Source organism: Callorhinus ursinus, unplaced genomic scaffold (assembly GCF_003265705.2).
Source record: "Callorhinus ursinus isolate GAN/ISIS: 27379988/994484 unplaced genomic scaffold, GSC_fseal_2.0 scaffold13, whole genome shotgun sequence".
NCBI classification, from domain to species: Eukaryota; Metazoa; Chordata; class Mammalia; order Carnivora; family Otariidae; genus Callorhinus; species Callorhinus ursinus.
In genome coordinates this window covers 21,154,315-21,177,285 of record NW_027397075.1, presented here as the reverse complement: position 1 = coordinate 21,177,285, position 22,971 = coordinate 21,154,315, and the positions used below count along the sequence as shown (strand labels likewise).

At 43.3% G+C, this 22,971-nt stretch overlaps 1 protein-coding gene across 2 annotated transcripts; it reads left to right on the top strand.

Moving 5' to 3' along the window:
- Positions 1-13,967: 13,967 nt before the first annotated feature.
- Positions 13,968-22,971, top strand: COX20 (cytochrome c oxidase assembly factor COX20). Of its 2 annotated transcripts, none has more exons than XM_073899901.1 (4): positions 13,968-14,468; positions 21,800-21,914; positions 22,015-22,074; positions 22,706-22,840. In XM_073899901.1, exons 1-3 carry the CDS (start codon positions 14,271-14,273, stop codon positions 22,041-22,043), a joined length of 342 nt encoding a protein of 113 aa, XP_073756002.1. In that variant the 5' UTR covers positions 13,968-14,270; the 3' UTR covers positions 22,044-22,074; positions 22,706-22,840. The 2 variants fall into 2 exon arrangements, with proteins under 2 accessions (XP_073756002.1, XP_025733609.2); XM_025877824.2 differs by having other exon boundaries at positions 14,088-14,468; positions 22,011-22,074; positions 22,706-22,971.

Sequence of the window (22,971 nt, the reverse complement as noted above, 5' to 3'; positions counted from 1 at the left end):
GGCTGTGGGGAAGGCTCCCAGACCCAGCTCTGCTTTCTCCAGCTGTGTGATCTTGAGCCAGCCACTTGACCTCTCTGGGCTTCATTCTCCTCCCCCATAAAATGAAGTATCGATGCCTCCCTCACGGGGTCATGAAGGTTCAGGGAAAAGGCCTTGAACACCTAAGAATTGTGAGCTAGCTAATATTGGCTATTTATTGTCTTTCTTTTTTCAGATTAGAAAAGAGAGCCAGAAAAGGTCAGAGATTTGCTTAGGATCACACAGCCAGTAGGCATCTGAGTTTTGACTCATCCCCAGAATTTCTGACTCCAAATTGAGTGCTCTTTCCACCGAACTACAGTTATCTCCTATTTTAACCATAAGAATGTACGGCTGCGCTCAGAAAAGGTCAGAAATAAGGATAATAAAATTAGAGCATGCAATCAGAAACTGACAGCAAGAACAGTTTTTAGGGGCGCCTGGGTGACTCAGTGGGTTAAGTGTCTGATTCTTGATGCTGGCTCAGGTCATGATCTCAGGGTCATGAGATCGAGCCCCAAGTCCAGCTCCCCCCTGGGCGTGGAGCTTGTTTAGGATTCTCCCTCTGTCTCTCCCACCCCCCACCCATTCCCCACCTCTCCCTAAAAAAAAAAAAAAAAAAAAAAAAAAGAATTCCCTGTGTTAGAAAAAAAAAAACCAATACTGTTTCTACATTCTCACAGTGTCCCCATTCTAGACAGATCATTCACTAAAGCACAGAGATTTGACTAAGGTTTACCAGCAACAAAGTACTGTAAATACTTTTAAGTTACGGCTAAGTAGTTCTCTTTGGGATTGGGGTTTATTTGTTCCTTCGTTTTTAACACCACTCCCTCTTACCAGCCTCTGTGCCCAGATGCAGCTCTACAGTGTGTTACAAAAATACAGTCGATTCTCATTATTCACCACAGTTATGTTCAGGAAAGTCACTGCCGACAGCGAATTCCTAGGGGAAATACGGGGTTAGGTTCCTGTGAGCCTCTGACGGTGACATTTTTGTCAACCAATCAATACATAACCGTATTTTATGGGTGTTTCTGTTTAAAGACACCTTACTTAATTCACATCGTTGACTCATTAACATTGAACTCATGGGCAACAGCCCCGTAACTCACGCCTGAGCAAAGAGTATCTAACACGTTTTCCCTCCGCAAGGCACCTCGCGGCTTTCTTGCGCTCAGGGATGCCGGATCGCACCGCGCACTGCACTCGGGGGCCACTTTAAACAGCATAATCATTCACTCACGGAAAGCAGAGCGATGATGCAAAAAAGCGTGGCATTCGAGAGACCACGAAAGGGTCGCTTACAGTATCTGAGCTAATGGAAGAAAGCAGAGGGCCACCTTGTTCCACCTTGGTTGGGAGCGTGCACGTTGGACAACTCAGAATTTTCACCACTCTGTGTGGCTGTGAATGACACAGGACCTTATTTGAGGATTACAAATAAAAGTTAGCGAGGAGATGAATTCACAAATACAGAATCTGCGAAGAACTGTAGGAAAGGCTGTACATGCTTGGAACAGAGAGGTAGGTAGAAGAGGCCATGAGCCTTCAGATGGGTTCTCCTGGTAAGGAGGTGAGTGGACAAGTATCCAGTCAATATCCTGGCTGTGCAGGGAAAAGTCTGGATTCAGTTTCCTCCCAGCACTAACATTCAGTGATGCATCTAATAACCTTCACATGATCATGCAATAGACAGCTTTATGTAGAGGCGTCTGGGTGGTTCAGTCCAGTTAAGCATCAGACTCTTGATTTTGGCTCAGGTCATGGTTTCAGGGTTGTGCGATCAAGCCCCCCACATCGGCCTCCGTGCTCAGTGGGGAGTCTACTTGAGATTCTTTCTCTCCCTCTCCCTCTGCCCTGCCCCCTGCTCTCTCTGTCTCTCTTTTAAATAGATAAATAAATCTTTTTAAAAAATAGACAACTTTATGTCGAATGTAAGGCTACATGGATTGTGGAACCAACTTTGTGACTCTAAGCAAACAGCTCACCTCTCTGAACATCAGATTTCTTCTGTACAAAATGATGACATTTGTCTCATAGAGTTGCTGGGGGGGGAAGATCACACTGAATAATAAATGAAATCATAATATATACAAAGTACCTGGAGCATGGTGAGCACTTAAATGTTAATACTTTCCTGAGAATGTATAAATCCTGCTTATTAATACAAACTTGTTCAACTGTATGCTGGGAAAGGGGGCTATTTAATAACTTCATAAGTTCCAAGAACAATCAATGACCAATATGTTTTATCAAGTATCTATTGGTTTCTAAACTGGTGATAAAATATGTCAAGATTGTTCCTGAGTTTTGCCAATTAGTAGATTAAATGTGGCCAGCTCAGCCCCAGCAGGTAATCAAAAGTCCCTGGCTTACTCATTCACTGATTCATACATCTGCTTATTCCACAAAGACTTATGGACTACCTACTATGTGCCAGGCACCATCTCAAGCCCCGGAGATAAAGCACAGAATGAAATAGTTAAGTCCCGGGCACCTGGGTGGCTCAGTCAGTTAAACATCTGCCTTCATCATGATCCCAGGGTCCTGGGATTGAGTCCCACATAAGGCTCCCTGCTCACCAGGGAGCCTGCTTCTCCCTCTCCCTCTGCCTTCCGCTCCCGCCCTGCTTGTGCTCTCTGTATCACTTTGTCAAATAAATAAATAAAATCTTAGAAAAAAAGAAATAGTTAAGTCCCTGCTCTCCAAGAGCTTATAGTCAAGCCTAAGCAGAGGCAGACGATAAACTGAGATCTAATGCAATGTCTGTGACAATCAGGGCTAGGAAGAACAATAAAGTGGCTCAAGGGAGCGAGATCAATGTCGGAGGAGTGCCCCCTTCATGGGATGGTCAGAGGAGGCCTCTTTCAGGAAGTGCATTTGAGCAGAGACCTGGATGGTGGGAAGGAAAGACCCAAGAGAAAATCCAGGCAGGGAAAGGGCACTCCGGGCCTTGAAATAAGAATGTCTGTGCATTGGATAAACAATATGGAGGCCGGGGCCCCTGAGTGTGGGATCAAGAGGGGAGAGCAGTACATGAGGTCAGAGTGGTAGGAGAGGCCAGCTCATGGAAGCCGAGAAGGTCGTGCTAAGGACTGTGGACTCCATTCTAGATACCATGATGAGCCAGGCAATGACGGCTGGGAGTATGTAAATGACTTTTCTGATTTGTCTTGAAAGAATAACCCTGGCCATCATGAGGGAAAGACCATCTGAGGGTCAGGAGTGGAAGCAGAAAGGCCAACCAGGGGGTTGCCAGTAATCTACGCAGGAGTTGGTGGTGCCTGAAGGAGGGTGGTCAGCTCTTGTGTAATAGGTGGGTGCTGGATTAACCATGCTCAGGAACGACAGGGTGCAGGAATTCTTTATTAACAGCTCAGTATCCGAGTTTGACTGTAACTGGCCATAAACAAATCTGGGGGGAGGGGAGCCAAAATTCTCAAAACCACCCTCTTTCCTCTTTCAGATCTCTTTTCCCAATTTAAAGGAGCTCTTCTATTTCTCTGCTCTGCCCTTACCCCACAAGACCTTTGAGAAGTATAGCATATATTGGAGATTTCCCTCATGAATGTTTTTAAGTTGGGTAAACTTACATTGGATGAATTTAAATTGCTTCTTAAATGTAATTATGCAATATTTAAAGCCATTCAAAGGTACAAAACACAACATTTACCTTTATCACCCAGCTTAGGGAGTAAACTATAAAATAGATTAGAATCTTCTTGGCTGCCTGTCCTCGGTGACATACCCCTTACTCCCCACAAGTGGAAATACTTGCCTGAACTTGGTATTATCATTTCTAGGTGTATCTTTATATTTTTACTACATATATATGCATCCCTACATATATGGTATTATCTTGCATAATTTTAAGCTTTATATAAATGCTTTCCATATTTTTGTGCAATTTACATTTTGTTTAAAATTGTTTGTATAAATCATCCACATTGACCTTAATCTAGTTGGTTTTCACTGATGTATATGTTTTTGATGACTTCACCACAATTAATTTAACCATTCTCCCATTCAAGAACATTTAGATTGTTTTTGGTATTTATGCTTTAACAGACATACTGCTCTGAATATTCTCACTTTCATATGTGAGAATTCTCACTTTCATATGCGAATCCAAGTTGAATCTACAGTCTTAGATTGTACTCAGAGTGTACTCAAAGTGAGGTCCCAAGACCAGCCATATCAGCATTGGCTGGGAGCTTTCTAGAAATGCAGAATCTCGAGCCCCACAACAGACCTACTGTATTAAATCTTCATTTTAACGATACTTCCAGGAGATTTATGGGCACAAAACAAATATAAGAAAAAGTGGGCTAGCAGAAGCAGTACTTCTCAAATTATTTATGATGAATCAGTTCTGTTTTGGTTTTTACATTTCAATCTGTTACACATGGATGTTTTGTATCAAAGAAGACTTTGCCTCATTCAATTATACACTAACTATGCATGTATGGAGCAATCTGAAAGGCTGGAATAGAAAAAGTAATCGAGTTCAAGACCACCAAGCTAAAACTGAACTACTTGGGAGCTCTGATCCACAAAAACAACGTATTATTGAAGACCCCTGCTATGGGAACGACTCCAATTTTGAGACTGTGCATGTGGCAGTGTATTAGATGCTGCTGCACCCATTCATGGCTGAAGACCAGCACTGGTTGGACGACCCCACAGTGAGGCTCAGCATTTCTCAGGCCCAGGGTGAATGGGAAATCACATTCCATAGCTCAAGGCCACAGGTGTTTCTCCCGTTGACTTACTGTTTCTTACCTTAAAAAGATAGCTGTAGATGGAAATCAGTTGCCGTGTTGGGCAGAAAAATAAATAAAAATCTTTGATGCAGACAGTTTCTGGAGTACATTATTAAGTATTCTCCGGCCAGTTGAACCTCCCACTTTGCCCCAATTACAAAAATAGTGGACCAAACAAAATAGTAGACCAGCACAATAGAACATAATGAAGTAAATAAAAGCTTGTCAAGGCTCAGGTCAACCTCTGAGCTCACTGACACAAATAATCTATGCTACCTCTTCAGGACGTTTATGTAGATAATTTGATGAAGAACAAATGCCTTCTATTCACCTGTATTACTACTCATCTTTTTACATTAGGGCCTTTTATTGAATAAGAAAGATATGTGAATAGCCCCATCCACGGGAGCTCACGATCTAGATTAGAAGTGTTTTAATTCATACACCCATAACCCATAGTACCACAGTTGTCTATTAAAAGGACAGGAAAGAGAGAAAGACTTAGTGGATTGATCATTAGCACCTTAATACTTCTTAAATTTCATATGCTTATTTTATTTCTTAAGGAAATTGGCTTATTTGTTCCCATGTGCACCACCATACCTCTGAAATTTTAATATATACAGAAAGAAGGACACTGCATGCTGGCTTATTTTACGGTTATTTTGAGGAGTGGGTCTGTTTTCATATACACACATACACCAAATGGAAATGCTTGTTGGCTTAGGTGGGAAAAAATCACTGTAAAGATTGAAAAAGGAATTATATTATGTTGAAGTGCTTGAATATTAATATGTCAGTAAGTTAATAAGTACTTTCATCAGTGTTTAATAAATTTATAGGAAAATATGCGCAACTTCTGTTTCCTTTGAGATAACTAATCTCAAATGCATATAAATATATTTCAGAAAAGAGTGTTTCCAAATAAACTGGGGAGTTACAAACTGAAATTTTAAAAAATGGGGTGGGGGTTACTTGCGGGGAGATGATAATGCTAGGAGGCGCAGAGGCCTGGGAGAGCTGACAATCCTTGTACACACTAATGTGAATGGGTGCAGGAGGCTGTTTTAGCCTCACTTCAAAGATGTGAAAGCTAAGGCTATCCAAGATTCAGTTTAACCATGCAGTGAGGAAAATAATGGTTTGCGATGTAACGCTTAAATTCTGTGATCAGCTACATAGATGGAATAACGTGTGTGTACAAAGCATTAGGTAAGGATCTTGAATAAAATGCCATTGATGTTTTTCCTATGCTTAAAAAATATTCATCTCAAGTGGCTTTAAGAAGCAATGTAATCCCCACTAAAAGAACAAGAGTTCTTTGAAGAAACGGTTGATGACAGGTCTGGTTGATTACAGGTCTGGGGCAGGGAATGTACACAGAAGTGTACTGAGCGTAAAAAGAATGACTATAATTAATTGTAACACATTAGATACATACATACCTAAAGTCATATCAATATAGATCTATTAAAGGGGAGGACCAAAGCCAGCTAATAAACAGAGATGGACTGACAAAATAAGAAAACCACCATTTGACAACCTCCAATGTAATCATCAGTTCAAGGCAGGATCACAAAAAAAAAAAAGCCAAAACCATTAGGTGAACAGATTTGGGGGATATTTGCATAGATTTTTAATTGCAAAAAGGTAAGTGAATCTTTACAATGTCTCCATCTTAACCAGGGGCCAAAGTTAGCATAGCTAATAGTGGGACCATCTGACATAGGAGCCTCCTGAAGTGATGCAATTTGAAATACACAACATCATCTAGAAATATTCTTATCAAAAATGTTTAACTTGAGGGGCGCCTCAGTGGCTCAGTCATTAAGCGTCTGCCTTAGGCTCAGGTCATGATCCCAGGGTCCTGGGATTGAGCCCCACATCGGGCTCCCTGCTCAGTGGGAAGCCTGCTTCTCCCTCTCCTACTACCCCTGCTTGTGTTCCCTCTCTCGCTTTCAAATAAATAAATAAAATCTTAAAAAAAATGTTTAACTTGAATTTTATCAGGCTACTAGACCGTGCATGTCAATAGGAATATAATGTGAGCCACGAGTGTAATATTAAATTTTCTAGTAGCCACATAAAGTAAAAACAAAACCAAAAAACCCACAGGTGAAATTTATTTAATATACTTAATTTAGCCCCAATATAAAAAAATTAGTATTTCAACATGTAATCAATATAAAAAATTAATGTATTACTTTTTTTTTGTAGTGAGTCTTCAAAATCCAGTGCATGTTTTTACACTTAAAGCACATTTCAATTCAGATGCTAAATTTTCATTGGAAATATTTGATCTGTATTAAGATTTCATAAAATTTACCATTGAAAAAGTAGATTTGCATACCTAAGTTTTTCCAAACACACTTAAAATTTTTCCAATAAGTAAATTACGCATGAATTTTAAATTTTAATTCAAATTATTTCCAGTGAAATTAAATTAAAATTTAGCTTCTTAGTTGCATTGGCCGCACGTATTTCAAGTGTACAACAACCACCTGACGTTAGTGGCCACCATACTGGATGGTGCAACCCTAGGCTTCATTTCCAGTTTATAGAAAATAAAGGGGATAGTAAACACACAAGTTAAATGATACCAAGAGATAACCCAGAATGTGGGACATTCTGCAAAACAATTCTCTTATTAGAGTTTCCAAAAATTCATTGTCATAAGAAAAAATAAGATGGGGAGATTGTCCTAGACAAAGACTAAAGATACTTAACAATCAAAAGCAGTACTGCTTGTTTGAAAACAAAAACAAAAGCATTGGGAAAAACTTCTCTAAACAACTGGGGAACTTTAAATATGTGCTACATTCTTTTTTTTTTTTTAAGTTTTTTTTTTTTTAATTTGACAGACATGACAGAGAGAGAGCATGAGCACAAGCGGGGGAGTGGCAGGCAGAGGGAGAAGTGGGCAGAAGCAGGCTCCCCACAGAGAGCCCGATGTGGGACTCGATCCCAGGACCCTGGGATCATGACCTGAGCCAAAGGCAGACGCTTAACTGACTGAGCCACCCAGGCCTCCCTATGTGCTACATTCTAGTCGAATTAGGAATTATTGCTTATTTTCCCTGGGTGTGAAAATGGCATTATGATTATGTAGGGGATTACTTGTAGGAAAGATAATGATTCCAGTGGAAGAATAACTCTAGAAATGCAACTTTATCTAAGTATCAAAGTTGACAGGAGAAAAAATATTTGGGGGCATGATGATCCCCAAATGTTTATCTTCTAGGCAACCTTTTTCCAGGAAGCCATTAGAGGATACAGTCCTCGAAAATGAGTAAGCCAACAAAGAGGAAGATGAGGAATTGAGGAGGCAGGTGATCACCGACAAGAGGTGATGAGAGTCTCCAAGATGATAGCTGGGAATCAGTCTGAGAAAGGAACCATTCTGAACTGGATCACGAAGAGGAAAGCTCCAGGAGAGATGTCTTCAAAACAAAACAAAACAAAAAACCCTGACAGGCAGATTATACAATGTGTTTGACTACATGGTAGGAATTTTATCACTCTGTAGGATAATTCTGAGAGAAAAGTTAGTGATGGGTGCATTCAGTGGTGTATTGGTAAACCGTCTCTCTGAAGAGAAAAGAAGAAAGAAAAACGCCATGATTTGTAGCATTTGTTGATTTTCATGGCATAAATACTTCCATTATAGCTGATTTTAAGCTACCAACACGAAGTCACTGAACAGAGTTGACAAGAGATGCCCAGCATCAGCTCTCAAGAGCCATTATGAAAAAGAAATGAGTATATAATATTCATTTGTCCCAAGAACCAAATGAGTATTATATGCTTAAATTCAGATCATTTCTTATGCAGAAAAGAGCCAGTAAGACCTAGCTCCAACAAAATTAAGCAAATAAACAAATTAAGCAATTACTAACTCCAAAAAAATAAAAATAAAAATTTTCACAAGAAAAGAAATGGAATCCTAGTACTCTACACGGCTCAGCTACGGACACTTACATTGTCATAACAATGCCTACACTGAATGCTGGTTTAACACTGTTAAAATCTGATGCATCCATGTTGAGAGGATGCGGGGAAAGGGGTGGAGAAGAGAGCCAAATTGTCGTTATTAATAGACAATGCCTAAAATTGAAAAATCAACAAATAAGAGAATGAGCATTTTATTTAAAAATACAAAGGTAAACTACCAGAATAAAGGGCCGAAAGAGATCCAAGTCGCTGTCTGTGGGGTGCAGAACTCCAAAGTAAAGTGAGGTAGCTGCACTTCTGAGTCCATTCAGCTTAAACACACACATATGCAACACACGTGCACACACACATACACACAAACAGGAAAGACGAGGAGGAAAATTCAGACTTCTGGTTATAGAGGTCTGACAACACAACTTTCTACCACTCCTTTCTCCAAAACCTATTGAAATGACGAAAGGAATATAAAAATAAATTGATACCTCTGCTGGAAAGACAGGAGAATGCACTAGCAGCGAACCAGGACCGTAGGAATTTCCTGATAATACAGAGGAGTTGGGATCAGATTATTAAAGCCAGTACACTAGATTTAAAAACCCCGCACAAGCCTAAGAGAGAACCTCAAAAGGTGAGTTTGGCCAGCACGGCCCTGCCAAACCCCTAAAATGTTATTCCCAATTTCCTCCCACCAGCAGATGACTATTGCTCTCTAGGATGGGATTACTGATACTGGACACTCTCTCCCAGCTGAGAAAATGAAAGCACAGACTCTGGGCAGTGAGCCAGAGGATTTATAGCCACCACAAGGGAAGGAACAGGTAGAGAAGAGTTTTTCCGGTTCCACTCCACCCACGATGCTAAAGTACCACCTCATTCAGGGCACCATCCACTGCCAAACAAACAGGGAGTCTTACAACAGACTGCATGGTTGACAGAGCAAAGCACCATGGTGGGAAGAAGGCTGAACAGATCCAGTATCATGTTCCTCGTATCGTGATTCCTTGCCGTCATTGTTATCCTGAAGAGTCACTTTCCTCCTTTTTTTTTTTTTTTTTTAAGATTTATTTATTTCAGGGAGCGAGAATGAGAGAGAGAGAGTACATGAGAGGGGGGAGGGTCAGAGGGAGAAGCAGGCTCCTCGCGGAGCAGGGCGCCCGATGCGGGACTCGATGCCGGGACTCCAGGATCATGACCTGAGCCGAAGGCAGTAGCTTAACCAACTGAGCCACCCAGGCGCCCGGGTCACTTTCCTCTTTACCTCTTGCTTCTGAGACCCCCGGAACTGTTCTGGATGCTGTCCTTTTCAAGACCTGGCTCTTTAACTTTTTATCATTTCAGTGAGTTTCTCCACATCTTCCCAGTACATTTCTTGTTCAAGCTAATTAGAGTCAGAGTCTGTTGCTGGCAATGAAAAAACCCTTACCGTACAAAAAGATGGTTGAATGATAATAAGCTTAATTTTACACTATTAATAATTTCTATATACATATATTTATACTATATCCATTATACTATTATAATTAATAACCTTAACTTAATACTAATACAGAACACACAGTTTTCAAATACCTATGGGACATGTACAAAATGATCTCTTCGGTAACACACACATACACAAATCAATAAATTACAAAAAGTAGAAATACATGTGCCACAGTGTAAAACAAAACCAAAAAACTGAAAATTAATTCCAAAACCATATCCACACTTTGTTACTTGGAAAGAAAAGCTGAAACTATTAAAATTTTAAGAAAAAAAGGGTAATAGGAATATTGCCTGTCAAAGTCTAGGACATAACATGGGATAAAATGATTCTCAAAGGAAATTTTATAACCTTAAATACATTCATTTGAAACCAAGAAAGATGGAGAACAAGTAGTGAGTCAATTCAAAAAGCTAGAAAAAAGATAAAATAATATTTTAATAAGATTTTATTTATTTGTCAGAGAGAACACAAGTAGGGGGAAAAGCAGACTCCCCACTGAGCAGGGAGCCCAATGTGGGACTCGATTCCAGGACCCTGGGATCATGACCTGAGCCAAAGGCAGATGCTTAACCGACTGGGCCACCCAGGCATCCCACAAAATAAAATTTTTGAAGAACAAGATACGAGGTAAATAGAAAAAATGTAAAATAAAAAATAAAATGGATAAAATAAATAATCTTGGTCGATAATGCCAAAAGTTGGTCTTTTAAGAAGTAAGACATAAATGATTAAAATTATTAATGAGGGGAGCCTGGGTGGCTCAGTCGTTAAGCGGCTGCCTTCAGCTCAGGTCATGATCCCAGGGTTCTGGGATCAAGCCCTGCATCGGGCTCCCTGCTCCGCGGGAGGCCTGCTTCTCCCTCTCCCACTCCCCCTGCTTGTGTTCCCTCTCTCGCCGTGTCTGTCAAATAAATAAAATCTTTTTAAAAAGTAAATAAATAAAATTATTGAGAAAGGGAGTGTATGAAGATAATTTCAAAATTATCAGAGCATTTTTAATTATGGGAGTCGAGATGATGCGGGAGAGCTGGTTCTTGTCTCACGGAGTCGAAGAATGAATCTCGCGGACAACGGAGAGTGAGTAAAGCAATAGAAGTTTAAGTGAAGATACAGAAAAAGCTCTCAAGAGTGAGAGGGGTCCCCACAGGGTTGCCGACGAGGGCCTTTAGGATTGGTCTTTTATAGAAAGCTAACCAGGGAACTTAAATCCTTTTAACAATCTCTATTGATAACACCTTCAGTGGTTTACTTCCTTTTTAGGGTCTGGTTATTCTTTGTTGGTCACAGGTGATTATCATAAAGACACCCACCCCACACACCTAGGGTAGGGTGGTCCGATTTGTCCCCATATCTCTGGTTTCCCCACACCTCCACATTTTGGGATTTCTGTGAGCCTGATCACATAGCCCCCTATCTATCTTTGCCTACCTAGCCCGCCTGTCCCTTACTCTGAGAAGGCTTACAAGCAAGACACAAAATGAAGTCATAAAGAAAAATTGACAGATTCCAGTTTTAAAAAAGTTAAAAAGAAAGTCTCTATAAACAAAATTAACAAATGAAATAGAAATAACTGTTGAGTTAAAAGCCAAAACTGTAAAGAGCTGCTATAAACTAATAAGGAAATCACATACACTAATCACTATCTTTAATGCACAAAACTGATACACAAATTCTTGGAAAAAGAATGACCAATCAACATTTGTAAGAATGTCACCCATACTAGTAAAGTTTAAAGCAGTTAAGATTGCACTTTTCACCCGACAGATCAGCAGAAATTTTTTTTTTTTTTTTAAGATTTTATTTGACAGAGAAAGACACAGCAAGAGAGGGAACACAAGCAAAGAGTGGGAGAGGGAGAAGCAGGCCTCCCTTGGAGCAGGGAGCCCGAAGCGGGGCTCGATCCCAGGACGCTGGGATCGTGACCCGAGCAGAAGACAGCTGCTTAACGACTGAGCCATCCAGGCGCCCTCCGCAGAAATTTTAAAACATAACATGCAGTGTTAAAAAGGTTAAAAGAGAACAGGCACTCTCAAAGACTCTCACTGGGAATGTAAATTGGTAGTATTTTGGAGGACCGTTTAGCAGTAGGTATTCAATTTTTTAATGTGCATACCCCTTCGGATCAGGCCACTTCCAGAAATCCATCCTACAGAAATATTCAAACATGTGCACAGAGATAGAAACCTAAAGATGCTCCTCAAGATTTGGGGCGGGGAGAGATTAGTGGGAAAAAAAACACACACACATACGGAAATTTTCCGTATGTCAATCAGAAGGAAGATGAGGTTTGATGAAGGCCTGATGAGCGGCCTTTAAAATGAGTAAGAAAATCTATAGGTACTTGCATGAAAAAATTGCAACAGTGTTAAATGGTAAAAAGTATTGAATGCAAATCACACAGTGCATAATTAGACGTATGTGGATCATACACAGACACATGCGTACGCATGAAGAGGGGCAAGGATCGCATGGAGAGACTTCCGCTTTTTAATCCTAAATACCAACATTGTTTCAGTGAAGAAAAAAGAAAAAAGAACAGTCTGGAAACAGACACATCAAAACTGGTGAGTGTACCTTAGGGGACAAGGGAGGGAGGAGAGTGGAAAAAATGTTTTACTTTCCATTCTCTGTAAACTGTGAAAAACAAACGTGCAAGTATTACGCAATTTCGTGAAAATAAAACTTTTAATAGAAATGACACAAAAATACTTTTCAAAGACAATGAGTTTACAATTTTTACAAACAACATGGGTTTACAATCTTCAAAGTCACAATAAGAAACAGGACGATTTACATGTTTCACCTGGTACTTTTCCAGTTTTCCTTCCTTCACAACGTAATTAGGAACTACTTCACAAGAACTCCTCCCTCCTTTATGGAATATTACCTTCCAGACCAAGAGCTCAAAGCACATTAGCCCGGGAGTCTCAGGGGAGTACGCCCCCCCGCCCCGAGCGGGATCGCAGGGGTGGGTGCCTTTTCCTCCGGGCCCTAGTACGTACAACAGCGGTCTGTAGGAACTGTCCGAGCTCCCCAGAGCAACTCACTTGGCAAACCCAATCGTCAGCCACACTCGAGTCCTCCACCGTGCGTGGCACCCGGACAGCAGAAAGGGGTCAGGCGAAGGCGAGGTCGCGAGCCGGAGCCAGGTGACCGGGACTGCCACATGGCCGCCGCGCACGCCACGTAGACGCATGCCGAGGCGCGCACCGGGAAGGGCACAAAGGCTGCCCGTGCGACATAAGGTGCAGAGAATGGGAGGCGTGCGGCCACGGCGGGGCACTCACCAGAGGGCGAACAGAAGGCACGGGCAGATCCACCGCCCGGCCTCTTCCGCCCCGAACCCCCCGTCCGCACCCGCCCTCCCACCCCGCTCGGGCCCGCACGCCCTGACGCACGTCCGCCCACGAGCGCTCCCTCCATTTTGTCCCCAGTCTCCTTCGGGTGAGCGGGGCGGCGCTATTTTTAAAGCCGCTAAGTCATGGACCGAAAAGGGGAGGCGGCGAGGCGGGCGTGGGACCACGAAGTGCAGGGGGCTGGCGCTCGGGGTTACTTGGCTGCCGGCGCCGGGTGGAGCTGCAGGCGGCACCCAGGGCTCGTCCTGGAGCCGGAAGGACAAAGGACACGCAGGGGACGCGGGCCGCGAGGGAGCGCAGGCCAACTTCCGGGCCGGTGGGCCAGGGCTGGGAGCGGGCCGGGCCGCCGACCCGGCCGCGGGGCCCGCGCGCAGGACAAAGCGGCGGCGGCGCGCCCGCTCCCCCCGCCGCGGCCCCTCCCCTCGCGCGCGCCCGGTGTTCAGGCACGCGGGCGCGAACCCGCGGCCGACGGTTAGAAATGGCGGTTGGGGCGGAAGGAGGGGGCTGGGGCTGGGGCTGGGGCGGGAAACGGCGCAGGCTCGAGGCGCCAGGGCGCTGTTCCGCCCCCGCCCCGTCAAGGATCCTGGTGCAGGGGTGTTTCACGAGCCGTCCTCCTCTCTCTGCCCCGGCCCCCCGAGCTGCGGATAGCCCGTTGTGGAGAAGGCGTCAAAGCCGTTAGTTTGAACAAAGGAGATGGCTCCGCAGCCCAGGCTACGGCCCAGCGCGGCCACTGCGGAGATGCAGAAACGTTCCCTAAAATGGCGGCCGGCGCGCGGGGGCGGGGCGGGCGGGGCTTCGGCTCGCGGCGCGGGCGGGGCGGGGCGGGGCCGCAGGCACCCACCAGATCCCATGGCTTCCACACCGGAGCCCGGCGAGCCCGCCAAGGGCAAGGTAATGCGGTGGCGGGACGCTCGGGCCGGGGGCGGGCGGCGGGCTGCAGACCTCGGGCCGAGGCCCCGTCCTTGGCTTCTCCGGCGTTGCGGGCAGAGAGACGGTTCCCGTCCCCCAACCCCGACACGCTTTAGCTCCCTCGCCGGGACTAGGGGGTGGAGGGAACTGAAGCCCCGTGCAGGAGAGCTGTGCGCTGGAAGGGGCTGGTGCAGGTGAAGCGTGGTCTCCGAGCTCCCCGAGGACAGACTGATGTGGTATACTTGTCAGCACTTAGCAACGGAGGGACCCAGAAGTGCTGCGGAGCAGTGAAAACGTGGTTAGGTTCCGGGGAATGCATATCCAGAGCGGGAGGAGCGGATGTAAAGGCTGAGGTTTTTCCCTTTCGTGTGCGCTAACCTGTAAACCACACCATTTCACCTCTCTGCTTAAGATCCAGTCGTCACAGCCCGTTGCTCCCGTATAAAACCCGAATTCCTTGGCCTGGACGATAAAGCCTTTCACCTAGCCCCTGTTAGCCTGTGTCCGGCTCTTCTACTCTGTAGAGGCTCTGGAGACGGTGGGCCACGAAGGGAGGGCGGTTTCTCCTAGGGGGCCCCCTGACTCCCCAGAGCAGACTGAAATGCACCTGTTCCCTCTCCTCCCCGGCGCCTTCTACTCAACTGCATCATTACAGCAAGTTCCCGATTTCTGTCTTCTGCCCCTTGGGCTCAAGGGAACCCAATTTATAACCTCAGTGCTGAACAAGTAACAGATGTTCAGAAAATAGAAGAAAACAGTTTTCAGAAAACCTTATAGAGATATTAACATTGATTGGATCAGTGATGAACAACTATTTACTCAAGACCCACTGTGTGCCGGAATGCACCTAAACTACGGTTTTAGGATACGCTCTGTTCAGCTTGGAACTTTTTCCTATTCATTCAGAGTTACTGCTTCTCTGAGGACTTTTCCACTTAAATCTGGCCAAGATCAAATGGTTAATATGAACAAACACTCCATAAGTTATCTCCAGATTTAATATCAAAACACGTTGTGTCAGTTCCAACACTTACTGGTGCCTTTTGTTTTTAATGCCTCATACTACTTGGAATATGCTTAATGTAACCAAGTGTATCCTTATCTTAAAATTGTCTATTTCAAGAGGCACCATAACTATATAAACATGGGGAGGTTAAACGGGGCTTTTAGCTCTCTTGTATCTGTTACCTTTGAGAGGAGGTAACTGCCATCATTTAAGGGTCAGAAGTACGGTTTAGCCGTTGAAAATTAAAAAAAAATCGAATGAAAGAATAATATTGACTTATTTAATTGGTCCATCATTAGTAAAACAAAATACTGTGTAGTTGGTGAAATGGATAGGTACAAGCCCTAAAACTGAGCACTACCCAATTTGTGTGGCGAGGTTAAAAAACAAAACAAAAGGCTTGTAAACAAACTGCTCATGAAATACTAGGAGATTATACCATGATTAATCATTATACTCATGATTACCAAGGAGATTATAAAATTTATATAACATAAGCTATCACTGAACTAGTAGCCCAGGGTAATGTCAGAAAAGGAAGCCTGCAGTTTTTAAAGAATTTTTCAGTGATCCTTCCAGTGCAAACCAGGGATTATTAGCATCAGCAAACCTAAGGTAAAAATGGAAGTTATCAAGCTGATAGAACTAACTCTTAAAAACTCTTTGCTCCCATTCTTTGCTCTCCAGGAAACCTTAAAATATGAAATTTGGTACATGCCTACCAGGAAAGTGCCATAGCTAAATTTTAAATTTATTTAAATTTATTAATAACTGGATGGATTAATAAATCCATTCAAAAAGTAGAGTATCTACTGAGTATGAGGCACTAAACTAGGAGCTAAAGATATAGCCTTGATCAAAACAGGCAAAATATTCCTTGTGGAACTCACATTCTACTGCAGGAATCAAAAATGAGAATTTCATTTACTGAGCCAACCAGGCAGAGATCCTAGAGAAAGGCAGGATGTGCTAGGTAGTGACCATCTCGACTTGCCAGAGGAGAAACCAGTGTACCTAGACTAGAGGAAAAGAGAAAAGAATACGAAAGGAGGGTGGGTGCCAGGTTGTGCAGGGCCTTCCCAGCAGTTGTAAGGCATGGAGGGTTTTCAAGGACAATGATCTAGTTACTTGAGTGGAATCAAGAGCTTTTAAGATCCTATGAGATGATGGTAGCCTGGGAGTAGCAGCAGCGGAAATGAGAAGTGTTTTAGTTTCAAAGATGTATTTGGTTCAGGTATATCCCAGACTTGCTGATGCACTGGACATGGGTTTGATGAAGAAATCAAGGATGACTCGTAAGTTTTTGGTCTGCAAATTGGTTGAGTAGTGATGCCCGAAAAATAGTTCTAATCAAGGCCCTTCTTTGACATACAAAAGGTGTCGCTAGAGATTAGGAGACAAAAGCTTGGGAGAGGTTAGGTGTGATCTGCAAATTTGGGAGGCATCATCATGTAAAAGGCATTTAATTGAAAGCCTACATTTCTGAGCGGGCGAGGGTAACTCTTCAACCTGAGAGGTCGTCAGAGGAGGGAACAGCCGCAAAACTGCCGGGAATGGCCAGTGAGGTGGAAAACCAGGAAGTCTTGTCCTCTTTGAAGCCAAGAAAATGTTTCAAAAACATGATTATCTGTGCCATGTGTGCTGATGGAAATATGGTGGATTTTACAGTGTCTCGACCAAGCTGCTGCAGTGGTATAGGGATGAATGCTCTTTGAAGGGAGTTAAGCGAAGGAGAGGCTTTTAACACGTAGGTTGACTTCAGTTTTGCAGTGAAAGGGAGCAGAGAGGATAGTAGCTCAGGAGGTTTGTGGAGGGGAGGAGGGTCAAGCGAGGAGGAGTTTTGTTTTTGTTTATACTGGAGAGGAAAAATAATATTGCAAATGAGGAAAAGGGTAACTAGAAGCAAACTCCTCTAGGGGAATCAACTGCAGTTAGGACTAGGTTTAAATAGGAAGAGCGGGGGGCGCCTGGGTGGCTCAATCAGTTCAGCATCTGCCTTCGGCTCAGATCATGAACCCAGGATTCTGGGATGGAGCCCCGCGTCGGGCTCCCTGCTGCTCCTCCCTCTGCCTCCCGCGTGCTCGCTTGCTCTCCCTGTCAAACAAAATTTAAAAAATAAATAGGAATAGGGCCAAGAGCACTGGGGTGGCTCAGTCGTTTAAGCGTCTGCCTTCAGCTTAGGTCATGGTCTCGGGGTCCTGGGATCGAGACCTGCATCGGGCTCCCCGCTCAGCGGGGTCTTCTCCCTCTCCCCCGCCCCCACTCATGCGCTCTCGTTCTCTCAAATAAAAATCTTTTAAAAAGGGGGGGCGGCCAGTTCGCCCTGTGCAGCAAGAGGAAAGACTATGAACACTAATGCTGAGACCTTTGGCAGTGGGAAATGGGGCGGCTCTAAATCAGTCTATTTTCCTAAATTATTAAACTGGCATTCCAGCTTAGAAATCTTTTGAGCATCTTAGGGTGAGCTGGAACAGCTGCCTTTCTAAATCTAAGCTTAAAAATTTCATGGGATGCCTGACTGACTCAGTTGGCAGAGCGTGGGACTCTTGATCTTGGAGTTGTGAGTTTGAGCCCCATGTTGGGTGTAGTTTACATTAAAAAAACATAAAACTTTTAGTGAACAAGTCTAAAATTTCCTTAGTTTAAGGCTTAAGCTTAACGGCAGAAGTTAAACATTAAGGTTGCAGATTACGTAGGGAATAAAAATGTGAAATGAACATCATAAATGGAAGTACTTAAAAGGGATTTATGTTTTGAACTCATTCTAGAGTCTTACAATTCAGTGTACTTTCTAAAAGTATTCTATGTGCTTAGGACTGGTTCTTCGTTAGTTTTCCTGTACTTGCTTTTAAGTAATCTGTAAACTCCAACTTTACCAGGAGGCTGAGAATTCTCTACTAGTGAAGGGAAGAGTATGCTCTTAGTCGGTGCATTCCTACCCAGTTTTTTTAAGATTTTATTTGAGAGACAGAGACAGCATGAGAGGGTCAGAGGGAGAAGCAGGCTCCCCGCTGAGCAGAGCCCGATGTGGGACTCGACCCCAGGACCCTGGGACCATGACCTGAGCCGGAGGCAGTCGCTTAACCAACTGAGCTACCCAGGCGCCCCCCCACCCTTTTGATACAAATTGCAGATACAGTCATGTACTTAGGCCTGCCCCCCGAGATGCATGACCTTTGGAAAACATCTCCCCCCGAGCCTTGGTTTTCTCATTTATGAACAAACCAAAGGGTTGACAGTGGAAAGGACAGGTTTTGGGGGTTCGGGTCAACTTGCACTCGCTCAGAGGTGTTCTCACATGAGAGGCTGAGAGTGGAGAACAAGGGATGTAATGGGTCTGGCACCAACAGCCCCCCGCCACCTCTAAATCTGGCAGTTGTTTAATTAGACCAGTGTTGATTTCTCAACTTCAGCACTACTGACATAAGACCAGTTTTGTTGGAGTTGGTGCTGATAAATATAATGGAGAATGTTTGGCAGCAGCATCCTTGGCCTGTATCCACATGTTGGGTTTTAAAAGGTTCCATTTTAAAAAGCATATGTAACTTCTGTTAAGGCATTTTTTTTTTAAATAAGGGGGTTTTTTTTTTTTTTTTTAAGATTTTAGAGCGCACAGGGTTAAGGGGCAGAGGGAGAGGGAGGATCTCAACCAGACTGCCTTCTCGGCCAAAGAGCCCAACTTGGGGCTCCGTGTGGGGCTCCACCACGGAACCGAGATCATGACAAAAGAGTCAGATGCTTAACCTACTATGCCCCCCAGACACCCCAAAATAAGCTGATTATTTTTTAAGACCTTTACAAAACATTTAAAGATTCCGAGTGGGGGTAGGGACAAGCAGACTCCATGCTGAGCACAGAGCTGTAGCTCCTGAGATCACGACCTGAGCCAAAAAAGAGACTTAGCCAACTGAGCCACCCAGGCATCCCAAACATTTTTTTAAGATTTATTTGACAGAGACACAGCAAGAGAGGGAACACAAGCAGGGGGAGTGGGAGAGTGAAGCAGGCTTCCCACTGAGCAGGGAGCCCAATGCGGAGCTCAGTCCCAGGACCCTGGGATCATGACCCCAGCTGAAGGCAGACACTCAACAACTGAGCCACCCAGGCGACCCACATTTTCCTAAACAGTATCTAAAAGGTGTTTCCTCAATCTGATAGGTTCATGGGGCGGGGGGGGGGGGAAGCCCTCAAATTTTCTAAACGTAGATCCCCCCCATGGCCCATCCCAGACCCGAGTCAGAATCTGAGGGGAGCAGATTTGAAAACCTCCGAACTAGAAAGATGGTCTCCTAGCTGACTTGAGCAGCAGTTTCAGTATTTGGCAAGTGTATTTTCTACTTTGTAAAGAACTGAGGTTAATAGCATTTTATCCAAGTGCCCCACAAATGTCTGCAGATTTGGGGATATCCGGGAGTCACACTAGGACTCCATTACGGAAGGGACTCCACACGAAAAAGCCATGGTGTGATGTGTGTGGTGGCCAGCCCAATAGTTCCTTTTATTCTACTTACGGCCCCCTGCCCAAATGTGAAAGCCATCAGGACTGCCTACCCTGTGGTGGAAGGTGTTGCTCTCACTTGCTTCTAAGACCTCAAATGGACACTAGTCACCACCTCCGACCTTGCCCTAAGAAAGTCTGCTCTGAAGGTGGGTGCATTAGCCCTGGACTGGAATGTGGAGTCCAGCTGTCCACTGAGTGGCTCACAACCATCCTGCCTGCCAGGACTATGTTCATCTTGGCTTTTGAGCTGATCGTTTCTTGCCTAGAAGCGTAATTAAATCCCCCTCTTACTAAGATTTGTGTTGAAGAGCTTTCACAGCTATGTCCACCAAGTAATGTTAGGGATGGGGTGGCGGGGAACGGAACAGGGAGAGACAAAGTTTAAAAAAAAAAAATAATCAAAATAAAATTTTTGCTTTATTATGAACCAAATCACACTTTGTCTTTTCTGGCAGCAGTTTGAGCCAAAGAATACTAACACACATACAATCAGGAACATCCTTCATAATTCAGCCTGTAATCTGACTTCCCTTTTATGGTCCTTTCCCCACTTCTTCACGTCTTTTCTTTTTTTTAACTCTTTTAAATTTTATGTTGTCACCATACAGTGCACATCACTAGTTTTTGATGTGGTGATCCACAATCCACTGTTTTCGTAGAACACCCAGTGCTCCATGCAGTACATGCCCTTCTTAATACCCATCACCGGGCTAACCCATCCCCCCTCCTCCGTCTCCCCTTTACTAAGTGTCCCCTCATCCTACACAATCCTCCCGTTTTAGCAAAGTCGCCTTCACGCTGTATTACTATTCATTGAAACCTTTAAAGGGACAAGTTGCCTTCCTTTTTTTAAAGAGCTGCATTACTGAAAACTTGCATTTAATCAAGATTTAGGAAAGTTAGTTCTAAGTTCTTAATAGGAATGCCAATGAAACAAGTGTGACTTTAAAAAAATGTGTCCTGCCCTCCCAGACCCCTAAAACCGTTCCATTTGGCATTCACATTAAAACATGTGAAGCTTAAGCTGGCAGTATCTTTTTAACCAGGAAAATCAAGTCCATAAATTCCCATGAAGACTGCAGTGAAAGAATGTAAGAATCATTCGTTTTAGCACTTGAACTTAAAATTATCACCTAGCCCGATGCCTTTCATTACAGATGGAGGGCCACGGAAATTTAAAAAAAATACATATATCCTACAAGTGATCCCAGTTAGTGGCAGAGCAGAGACAGAAACCCAACTCTGGATTTCCAGCTTTTCCCGTCACACCTACCCTCCCCGCCTAGGTGTAGCTGCCATGTCATATTAAAGAATCAAATCAAGTACAATTTCTTATCACACGTAAGGAAACAGACCAGGAGAGACTGCACACGTTTTTAATACCAATAAAATCTGAAGTTGAACACTATAAGCAAACATGGTTAGAATAGTTCTTTTCCCCTTTTATGCTTCCCAAATTGGAAGAACGGTGGTGCTTTTTAATTTCAGTGATAGCCAGATTCCCAGATCATTTCATACAGATGTTTAAAGGGCTCATAAAATGGCATATGCTTTTCTTTCCAGACCAATTAGTAAATTGCAGTATTAACACAATTTAATTGGTTTAGGTTTAAATTGCCCTGCTGTTTTGGGGTTTTCTGGTCAGATTCTCAAGGTTTCCCATTTACAGACTGTAGGCCAAAGCCAGATGACCAAAGATGGTAAGCAAGATTTGTGGCTATCACCCTAGCACATACTCTAATCTTTGCCAAACCACCCTGAAATTATTTCCTTGTTCAATCCAGGTTCTTTTCTATTTTATCCTAGCCCTTTAAGCTCCTAGGAATTTTAGATGTTGAAAACATTCCCTGTGCACGGGATTCAATATTGTATGGTTCATTAGGATCTGTTGTGGCTGGCCTTGGACATTTTTTGTTAACTAGTGAGTATCTTGTTTTTCTCTACGTATGATCAACATTTTCTAAATGGACTAATATGTAATGTAGAATTTAATTACAGTGGTTATGCTTTTTGACAGGTAGGATTAGAAGATCATGTGACGTTGGAGTAGGAGGATTTATCCTGGTGACTTTAGGATGCTGGTATGTGTACTAATTCAAGAAGTTCCAGGATCATGATAGATTGATCTACTTCAAACACATGCTCTTTTCAAGCTATCGGTCTCCCACCCCACCCCCCAACCCGTGAGGAAGAAACCTCTTTAAGTATGTCTGTGTAGACACATTGTATACCATTTGTCAAACAAGCAGATAAATGCATGACATTTCATCAATACCAAGTTATGATTTCTACTTTATTTAGGAAGGCCTCAACCCCGATGCTCATTTCTTGCTCATGACGTCACATCTGGAAAGGCTTTAAAGATGTGTTCACAACTAACAAAACACATGCATGAATGTTTTCTTGAGCAAAATAAAGCCAGAGCCAAGAGTACACAGTATATATATAGTTCCACTAGATGAGGTTCTACAAGTAAAACTAAGCTAGAGGTAATTAAAAAAAGCCTCATTTTATGTAAAACCTACCTTAATAACTAGGTATTTCTGACACCAAACCACCCCAAGATAGCACTCCCAAATTAGAATGGTTGTATTTTCAAAAAATCTTGGGGTAGTCATCTATAACATCTTAGATTTTGTTACTACAAATTTCAGGCTGGTTTCTAGAGAAACTTTATTATTAAAAATGACATTTGTGTTCTTTTCTTATAAGGTTCCATTGTAGGTATAATTATGCAAAGCTAAGAATCCAGGAAAGAATTGCCAGAGATGGGATTAAAAATAAGATTTTGTATGAAAGTACCCACCTTGACCCTGAAAGAAAACAAAGCCCCAGCAAGAGCAGCAGTTGAGCGGAATCATGCTTGAAAATACAACTCCGTGGAGTCAGTGTGAATAAAATGGAGAGCAACTCGATTAAACCTCATATGTACCATTAGACTTTCAATCAAGTAAATAAAAGATGTGTTGGTTGTAGTT